This window comes from Ostrinia nubilalis, chromosome 28, assembly GCF_963855985.1.
Source record: "Ostrinia nubilalis chromosome 28, ilOstNubi1.1, whole genome shotgun sequence".
Classification (NCBI taxonomy): Eukaryota; Metazoa; Arthropoda; class Insecta; order Lepidoptera; family Crambidae; genus Ostrinia; species Ostrinia nubilalis.
The window spans coordinates 40,681-50,814 of NC_087115.1; the positions used below are offsets into that span (position 1 = coordinate 40,681).

Sequence of the window (10,134 nt, forward strand, 5' to 3'; positions counted from 1 at the left end):
ATGTTTAGGTTATTGTGTGATTTAATTACCATAGTTTATAAGACTTTTGTTACTAATACTTTTATGGGCTATGCTTGAAATAAATACTTTTTATTTATTTAAAACATACATTATTATTAATTAATCATTTTATTATTTTTATACTTATCATGGTAACTTTGTAGTACAGGATCACGCCACTCCTCACTGAGCGGTTATCGCTTGTCACTGACCTCAACTCTTGTTTCTTACAATCTTTCTTGTAGAGCAAATCAGTAGTGTTGTTTCCACTGGCACTTTTAATTATTGTACAATTATGTTTTATTGTTTTAATTGTTGTCCCGAGGTGACGTAGTCATCATACGCCGTCCGCACGTCTCGTCGCGCGCGTTGTTGGCTTCTCAACACACTAAAACATGTCTTTGTTTTGTCACAAGTAAGTGCATTAGTCTGTACCACATTTATGGAAATTATGGGTTAAATAAAACACATCAACATGTGGGTAAGTGTATAATACCGGTAGTAGCCTGACCGACTCCCTTTACTTCATACAATGTTATGACATACTTATAATATTTGTATGTAGCTGAAAAACTTAACTATAAGTTTTAAATAAAACGTAACAAGTAAATTAAAATTAAGAAAAGACTACCTTCTAATAGTACTGAAACTAGTCAGTATAAGGCACCGTACTACCGGTACATACCACGCCAGAGGTCTCGAGGCGCACAGCACAAGTATGCTTCAGTACATGGAATAGCAAAAATCTTTTAGATACTCTTTTTCAACAGCTCATAGAGTTCATCGCCACCATTAATCCCCGTAATTTCAAACAAGATGATAGAAATAACAATACTTCCAAATTCAGTTACAATTCGCAAAATATTACCAACTAAAACCATTCCCTTTCCATAATGTTATTCAAAAAACTAGGTTTTCAAGAATCAAAAGTTTTTAGTCTAGTCCATGTACTCGTATTTTATAATTAAATATACGTTTTAATTTTATCGAACACTGTGCCCGAAGGTTTTTATTTAATAATCATAATTTACCTTTAGAGTTCATCGGTAATGGATGAACATTGTTTTTGTTTTAACTGGACACAGTGTTCGCAAGTAAACTTTAATTATTTAGCTTCAACGCCAATATAGGAATAGATTTAAGGCTCGAATAAAATCGAAAGACTTTAAACTCTAACATTAAAGAGGAAAATAGATTTAGGTCAACAAGGAGTAGAAGGAAATCTCTTAGTTTCAACTAGGTAAACCTTAAAGTACATAGTATTGCCACGAGTGATCCACGAAGTTACAGGCAAAAGAGTAATTTATTTATACTAGGGGAAGGTTGTCATTTAATTGCAAAGTAACTATGCCCGTTTTCATCATCAATTTTTAATTTTTAAGTAACCCCTGTGGTAACAAATAACAGGGATTTGTTTTCATAGTGGTCACTTAAAAATAAGGGATTGATGGTGAAAACGGGCACTAGTCTCTCATTTCTCTGAAATTAATCAATGCTTAAAATATTGTTCGTCTACTAAGCTGCAACTGGCTTTGTACTTTATTTTGCTGTTTCAATTCTAAATGAATTAAAACATTTTAGTTACTATGCATTTGAATGACAACTCGCTTATATTTAATTTCAATAATGGTCGTTTTAAAGCTAAAGACGTGCTTATTCAAATAGACTAGCCGAGTTAGCATATAATTGAAATTAGTTTAATATGATAGTTAAGTAGTCGTTTACGTTAAGTGATCGCTAAACGCGAAATACCAAACCAAATAGGTTCGCGCGGCTGTCATAAATAATTTGAATTCGAGTGAAGAGCTGGTTACTTCAAAATCCTTTTATGGGACATTTCGCATTCATTTCGACATAGGTATCGTTTTAGACCTTTTTTATAGCACCATACGTGTACTCATTAACTGTTTATTGTAGCGTATATACAAAGATATTTTGAAGTCACTCGTACATTGGCTTGCAAGTAAATAAATATTTATGTCGAGTTTAATAAATTGCGAAAATACATCTCGGTGCTGCTATTTATAAAGTGATTTAAAAATATGTTGTAACACGACGACGCGCCGCCCGCGCTCGATGACGCAGCGCCGCCCGCGCTCGATGACGCAGCGACACCCTGCCCCGCACGCGGCGGCCCCGCTACGGACGGAGCATATAAAAGGCGTCGACGCCGTACAGAGGCCAGTCCCTATCCGTCCCCCGGACACGGCCTGAGCCGAGGTCCGAGCCTACCGTGGCGCCCTCAGGCCGCGCCCGTAGTCCCCTCGATCGGGCCCACTTAGAGTGAGCCCGCCGTAGGCTGGACTTTGGTCCAACACCGCGGTGGGCAACCCTCTAGTTGGGTTCGCCACTGATCGGGCGCCTTATGCGCTCGATACGGCCCGATCGCGAACGTCGGTCTGCGACCGACGCGGACGAGCCTGGGCTTCGCTTCGCGAAGCCCACACTCGGCCTCGTCGGCACGCGCACCGACGATCGCCAAACGGCTAGAGTACCTTCTGTACTCGCCACTCTGCCCGGTGAAGCTGGAAAAGCTCCTCAAGCTACCAGCGCGCGTCCCTTCAAAAAAAAAAAAAAAAAAAAAAAAAAGAGCCCAGTCTGCGTTCGGAGCGTTCCGGGCGCACTTCTCTGCATCGACTTAGGTCGGTCTTTGAAAGCGCCTGATTCTCCCCGAGCATAGGCTACTCCGCGCGTATATTGTCGTTCACGTGTTGGCTTCGTTAGCGAACCGCACGGCGTTCTACAATATACGTTGCTACTTCGCCCCCCCCCCCAACACTTAGCCCTCTTATTAACTAGCCGGTCTATTATTTATTGTTATTATATTAATAGTTCGCAACTTACTTGTAGTATTAATTACTTTGTTAAAACAATATAGTTTATTTTGTTACAATCGTTTGTTTAAATTTATCTCTATAGGTACACATACCCCCACTGTTACAATGTGATTTTAAAATTGGCCACAAGTTGATTACAGCTACAATTTGAACTATCCATTACGTACTTAATGTTACTGGAAACAGGAAATTTGTAAATACGAATTAGGCAGTAATTAACTCTAAAGTCAAAATATCAAAGCTAGTTATTGAAAACTTTCGAATTATAATTACGTTCCTTCTTAAAAAAGATAAACAATAACAGTAAAATTACTACTGCTGCTAGAGTGTCAATTTTTGTTCCATTCTTGGAAAAAATAATATTGTAGTTATAACAAACAATATACTCGTAATAGGTACATACTTTTTCTATTAGATGTTTTGTGAATTTCATTAATATTTCTACAATAAAATAATAATGTTAAGTCCCTTCTTAAAATGATATTTATTGTTGGAAATCTTAAATATAATTGCGTAAGAATAATTAATTACGCAGTATTAATAATACTGATGGACAGCCGTGATGGTCCATTTCACTTAATGTATTTATCAAGATAAGTGATTTTTAAAGTTAACGTTAAGAATAGTTTATTTCAAAGATAATTGGCAACTCACTCATAAGATACTACTTTTTTAATGCAGAACATGGCAGGCATTTAACCGCAATCTCGCCTGAGGTATTTTAATTAATTAATGAAAATACATAGCCCTGAACTGAGCTAAATATTTATTACATTTACGTGTAATACATTATGCCACCGCGTGTAGTTTGCCGTTCCGTTTTTCATACAGAATAATAATAAATTAAACATACATTTTTAAATACATACGTAACATGAATAAACTATGGTATTAAAAACTAATTTAATTATAAATAAATTAAATAAGCTTTTATAATTACTAACAACATTATTATAAGCGTCGACCATGCAGACGATAGGAAGATTATTATCAAGTACTCATCACATTCTTAATTAGTAATTACTTACATAATTAGGTAGTTTTTAGAATTATTTTAATTTTAATACTATTATCATAAGTATGTCAAGACTCCAAAGAACTGAGTCTAAAGATTATATTGACAATTTTAAAGTTAAATTGAAATAAATAAGTAATATTGTAACTTCTTGTTCGTTTTTAAGCATGATTTTTTAAAAGAAAAACGTACCAATGAGTCTTCTTTAAATGTTAAATATTGTGAATTTATTAATTTAATGTAAGTAGGTAGTTGGAATTCTGATATTGACCACAAACTACATTGTAGTAGGTATTTAAGTATTTTATTCATTTTATGAAATCTTAAGGATTTGCTAACTAACGTTAATTAATTTGTTTTGTTATTTATTCGATTTGGGCCGATTTTGTTAGTCTCAAGACCATTCCTCCATCTGCAGAATAGAAATGGAATACTTAATTATAACTACCCGCGTATTTATTTATACTTCAAAATTTGTAATTTATTAGACGCAGTAGCCGAATTAAGGTGAGTATAGACTAGTGCAATGTCTATGTAATGTAACATTCTTACGAATCGTACAATACAGGTAAAATGTACGACCGCCACGTTTGATTTGTGAAACGGTGAACGCTAGAACATTTTCATAGAGCGGCTCGTTGTTCTGTTACAAATAAATGCTGTAGTCTATACACATCCTAAGAACAGCACTTTCTTTATATTATCCGCCACCAAGTTTCAGTTTCAGCCTTTTCCTTAACAATAAGAGACAAAAATGTACTTGTATAAACGAGTTTTACATCGAAATTATCGTGATAAAGGTCTTAAGGAATTTCGAAGTTCATAATAATGTTTAAGTTTTACCAGGGATTGTCACAGTGAAGATCACACAAGCACAGTTTGTGGGCGAGATTGATCCTTATCGAGTTGAGAATAGAGCTTGTTTCCGTTCACCGCAGCGTGGGCTGCTGCGGCGATGACGAGCGGCGCCCGCGCCGTTTTGCTTTGCGCGCTTCTTCTGAAACCTGAAAAATGCATATTAGAAGAGAATTAGTAAGAGTTCATAAATAAATGACCAAAAGAATGCTTCTAGAACTACTATTTCGTATTTTAACAATTGTCAAAAAGGGGGAGAATTGGACGTAGCAAAAAATGACCCTCTCGTGCCGGTCCCATACTTCTGGCACTGCCTGAGTTCAACGCCATCACTACTATACAGTGTGAGTCACGATAAAGTGCACGTATGAATTAAGGTAAAACTAGACCTATTTTTGTCGACAAAAAAGAGGTCACAAAGAAGAACGGTCACGTCCCATACAAAAAAAACCCAGACCCGACAGAAACGAGACATACCTCAGTTTTTTTGTCATGTCTTAATTAGTTAAATTATATATTTTTTATATTCGAAATCTATGTATAACACCAAAATATTACCCTTTGTTTTTGTTCAGGCGTTATACAAATATACCTGTTGTACCACTGTATTTTTATGTGTGCAATAAAGATTTTAAATAAATAAATAAATAAAAAACTAATACAAAATGCCAATTTATCACCAAAATTGGTAAATGTATGTACCTAAATGTCTATTAAAGCTGCTATGGAATGTATCTAGGTGACCTGAAGATACAGCCGGATTATACAGGGTGGTTATACATATGGAACGATAAGTGATCTCACTCGATTATTTCTAAACTATACAAGATATCGAAAAACTAGTTACTGATTCTGAAAGTGCTTCACGAGCTCTTTCAAATGGTACCAATAATAGGTTACAGATTATGGAAGCTGGTAACATTGAATTTTTGGATTTTGTAACTTCTCGTTTCCACCCTGTATAATCCGGCTGTATCTCCAGGTCACCTAGATACATTCCATAGCAGCTGTAATAGACATTTAGGTACATACATTTACCAATTTTGGTGATAAATAGGCATTTTGTATTAGTTTTTGTATAAGGCCTGAACAAAAACAAAGGTTAATATTTTGGTGTTATACATAGATTTCGAATATAAAAAATATATAATTTAACTAATTAAGACATGACAAAAAAAATGAGGTATGTCTCGTTTCTGTCGGGCCTGGGTCACAGATGACCGTTCTTCTTTTTTAAGATTTTTTTTCTTTCTTTACTTATTGTAAAGAAAACGTAATAACTTTTAAACTAAGAGGAATATCCTGATAAAATAAAAACAGTAATAATGCTAAAATAACAGGCGATACTAAAAAAATACATGAAATACTAAAAATGATACTTTTTGAAAAAAATCTGCTTATAAATTCGTATTTTTTTGGTTATTTGATAAATTTCTCCAAAAAAATGCCCTTATAACATGTGGTTTTTATTACTTTTTATTATTCTCTATTGTATTACTTTTGTAAAACCAAAAATCGCATGTCTCTATCCCTATCACAACATTTGCTATGATCGTATGAACTAAGCCTCTCCGGGCGCGCCATTCAAAGCTTCGACGCTTTTTTGACCTCTTTTTTGTCGATAAAAATAGGTCTAGTTTTACCTTAATTCATATGTACACTTTATCGTGACTCACACTGTATAATGTTGAAATGAATACATAAATATATTTTTTTTTTGTTGACTAAAGTTTTAACTACTTTAGTCACCAAAAAAGAATATTTCTGATTTGACGCACCTCATTACATACATAAAACAGACAGGATGTTTCCACACTTTTATGCTTCTTTAGTCATTTTGGAAATTGGAAAAACATTCATCAGAATCCACATGAGAAATCCTCAAATCTTTGGTAAACATAAATTCAGTTTCATTTATATTATCGACTCACCGGCAAACTAGCCCGAGCAGGCACCGGCGGCGGCTGCGACGCGCGCCGCCCGCCCCCCGCGCTGCCTGCACCCCCGCCCGCGCCCGCCGCGTGCGTGAGCGCGGCCGTCACCGTGACCGCGCGACCAGCCGCCGGCGCTGCAAGCGGGCTGCTCACTGGCGCTGCCATCGCTAGGGGTAACACATGAAAGGTAACATAACGATATAAAGCGAAAGAGAACAGTTCACAAGTAAATGTACTAAAGTGTCAAAAATAAAAGTCACAATCAGTTCACAAGTATACTAAAGTAGGTATCAAACATTTCTACTAGCAGCATGTTGATGAGACAAGAAAAGGGACGAAGAAAGCTATGTGGCAGACAGTCGTGACTAACATAAAAACTTTAACTAAAGCCTGGTCCGTGAGCACGTAGAATTTTGTCCAATGACCTCAAGCTACCCATCCTTATCGCTCGCGCGTAATAAATTGCTGTCGCGACTGTGCGACGGGCGCCCGCAATGAGTGGGATGGGTAGCTTGGAGTCATTGGACAAAATTCTACATGCTCACGGACCAGGCTTTAGTAAACGAACGCTTATGGCCCGATCTCCTGTTTTAATTATCCAATCACTGCAAGGTATCTTCTTAGGATCGTCAATCCATTGAAAGAAGATAATATTTACGATTGAGTATTGAAATGGAACTAACGACGGAATACGGGACAGAATTGATTCGTCATTCGTCTCCAGTCAAGAACATGTTTTCGTCCTTATGCTTGACATTAGTTTATTTATTTTATCATGATTGTCTTTTTAATTACGGTTGTAAATTTTAAACTTACTCATAGCCGTTGCAGGAGCGGCGTGCGGACTCGTCACAGACGGAGTCCTAGAGTGTCCCGCCTGAGCGGGCGGAGGGAAGGGGGTCCCGGGGGGAGCGCAGGGGCTGAGGGGCGCGGGGGCGGGGGGCAGCGAGGGGGGGCCGGGGGGCGCGGCGGGGGGCGAGTCGTTGTCCGCCGCCGTGGAGCAAGAAGCGCGCGCCGAGTCGGACCTGCACGGAATATAAACAATATCATTTTATTTTATTTTTATTTTATTTTATTGAGAAAACCAACAGCGTATTTATACAATTTTAGCATACATAAATTTAACACACAATATGGCCAATAACAGGTTTCCCTTAAATTATTACCAATAGTACTAGTAAAGGTTGGACTGCTACCAATAATTATACCTATCCACACAACACTACCTAAACAATACACAACAAAACAAAGATCATCCCGATAGCCAACTCATTTCAGCCACAAGACGACCACTGCTGAACATAGGCCTCCCCTAATGATTTCCATAGTAATCGGTTGGTAGCGGCCGGCATTCAGCGCCTTTCTGCTACCTTTATGAGTATGTCCTACGCTGAGCTTTCCGGGACGCGGCCTCCACTCCAGAACCTTGCTGCCCCATCGGCCGTCAGTTCTGTATACTATATGCCCTGCCCATTGCTATTTCAGCTTGCTAATCCGTCGGGCTATGACGTGTGTGTACAACTTAAAGCCACGAGTTTGCGGTCTGCAGTCCATCTTGGACTTGTAAAATGTTAAGTAATTTTAAACTTTCGCGTTGCATAACCTCTAATAATAAGTCGCCTGACTTGGCAGTGGAATCGAAATACGGACGCAGTGACGGCATCACAGAATAGGGACACAATAACTGTAGTGTGTAACGGTACTTGGAGAAGAAATATTAACATGGGGGTAGAATTAGATGGTTCTACCCACCATACGGATCGCGCACTCGACGCTCCAGTCAGCCTGTGACCACGGCCGGTGCAACTCGGTCGAAATATTTCAATGTCACCTATTTGCGTATCGCGTTAAAACCTGTTTAAAGGCTTAGGCAGATTAAACGCGGGGCAGTAGCGCAGTTTGAATGCGGGCCCGCGCAAGTTGTAATACAAGAAACTCTTTGAAGTGTGTCACACCAAATTATTTGAATGCAGGCCCGCGCTCCAACCGCGCCGCACTGCAACTGCCGAACGACAAACGAGGCGGCGCGGGTGCGGGACAGAAGCATCGCGAACGCGGGCCCGCGCTGTTGTATTACTATGGCGGCCATATTATCATGACACACCAATCACCACACACGCAATCTTGTATAGCCATTCTTATAAGATACACCATACAAGAATGCATGGTAAATTCAGTGAACTGCTCCTGAATCGAATGTACCTACTACTACTATTTCTATTTATTTATATTAACCGGCAGACAGTGGTGACTGAGTTTGTTGCGGCGCTTCTTCTCAGCACTTGCCAAATGTTGGTCTCGAAGCGCTGGTAGGGCAAAAAGATTATGAGACATGTAGAGGCTCCTTAAGAGCAAAATGAAGATTTGTAAGAACTATTTATTAGTCTAAACAAATAAAGAAATTTTGACTTTGACTTTGACTTTGACACCGGACGCAGGGCGGTAGCAGTGCGTTGAAAGCGGTTTTCGAATATTTAAATTATTGACAACTGCCCGCTTGCAGCTGCTTTGAAACTGCGCTGCTTTCAGTGTACCTCAGCCGCGCTGCAACTGACCCTCACTGCTTTTGACCCGCGTTCGGTCTGTAAGCCTTAAATTAATTTCTGTGACGGGTCTGGGTGTGACTATGTATAATATTTATGTATTTAAAAAAAAAGTATATAAGTAGTATATCCGTTAAGCTAACACCCATAACACAAGCATTAAGTTGCTTACTTTGAGGCTAGCTGGCGCTGTGTGAAATTGTCCAAAGATTCATTTATTTATTTATTTATAGTAAAGTGTCTGGTAGTGTCTAGTACCACGGGCTGGAAGACGTAGCGTGGGCAGGCCTCCTACTAGGTGGACCGATGGTCTCGTAAAGGTCGCGGGAAGAGCCTGGATGCGGGCAGCGCAGGACCGTGCATTGTGGAAAACCTTGGAGGAGGCCTTTGTCCAGCAGTGGACGTCATTTAATTTTGGCTGAAACGAACGAACGAAAGTGTGTGACCTGTGCCGGGGCGGCGCGCGCGCGGGTCACAGCACGGTGTCGAGCGCGTCGAAGGAGTGCAGCAGCGCCGGGTCGCGCGCGCACCACCGCGCCAGCTCGTCCATCGTCACCACGCCGTCCGCGTTCGTGTCCATCAGCTGCGACACGAGGGACGTGGTTAGAGTGAGAGTGAGGATGAGAGTGAGAGAGAGTGTGAGAGAGTGAGAGAGAGAATGAGAGTGAGGGTGAGAGAGAGAGAGTGTGAGAGAGTGAGAGAGAGAATGAGAGTGAGGGTGAGAGAGAGAGAGAGTGAGAGAGAGTGAGAGAGAGAATGAGAGTGAGGGTGAGAGAGAGAGAGTGAGAGAGAGTGAGAGAGAGAATGAGAGTGAGGGTGAGAGAGAGAGAGTGAGAGAGAGTGTGAAAGTGAGAGCGAGAGAGAGAGACAGAGTCAAAGTGTGAGAGTGAGATATTGAATGAGAGTGAGAGAGAGGTAATGCGAGTGAGAGTGAGAGTGAGATATTGAAT

General features: G+C 39.6%; 1 protein-coding gene across 1 annotated transcript; it reads right to left on the reverse strand.

Moving 5' to 3' along the window:
- Positions 1-4,781: 4,781 nt before the first annotated feature.
- On the reverse strand, positions 4,782-8,730 carry LOC135085159 (uncharacterized). The gene is made up of 4 exons (XM_063979915.1): positions 8,660-8,730; positions 7,458-7,666; positions 6,639-6,808; positions 4,782-4,856 (listed from the first exon to the last, which is right to left on the reverse strand). Exons 1-4 carry the CDS (start codon positions 8,728-8,730, stop codon positions 4,782-4,784), a joined length of 525 nt encoding a protein of 174 aa, XP_063835985.1.
- Positions 8,731-10,134: the final 1,404 nt, after the last annotated feature.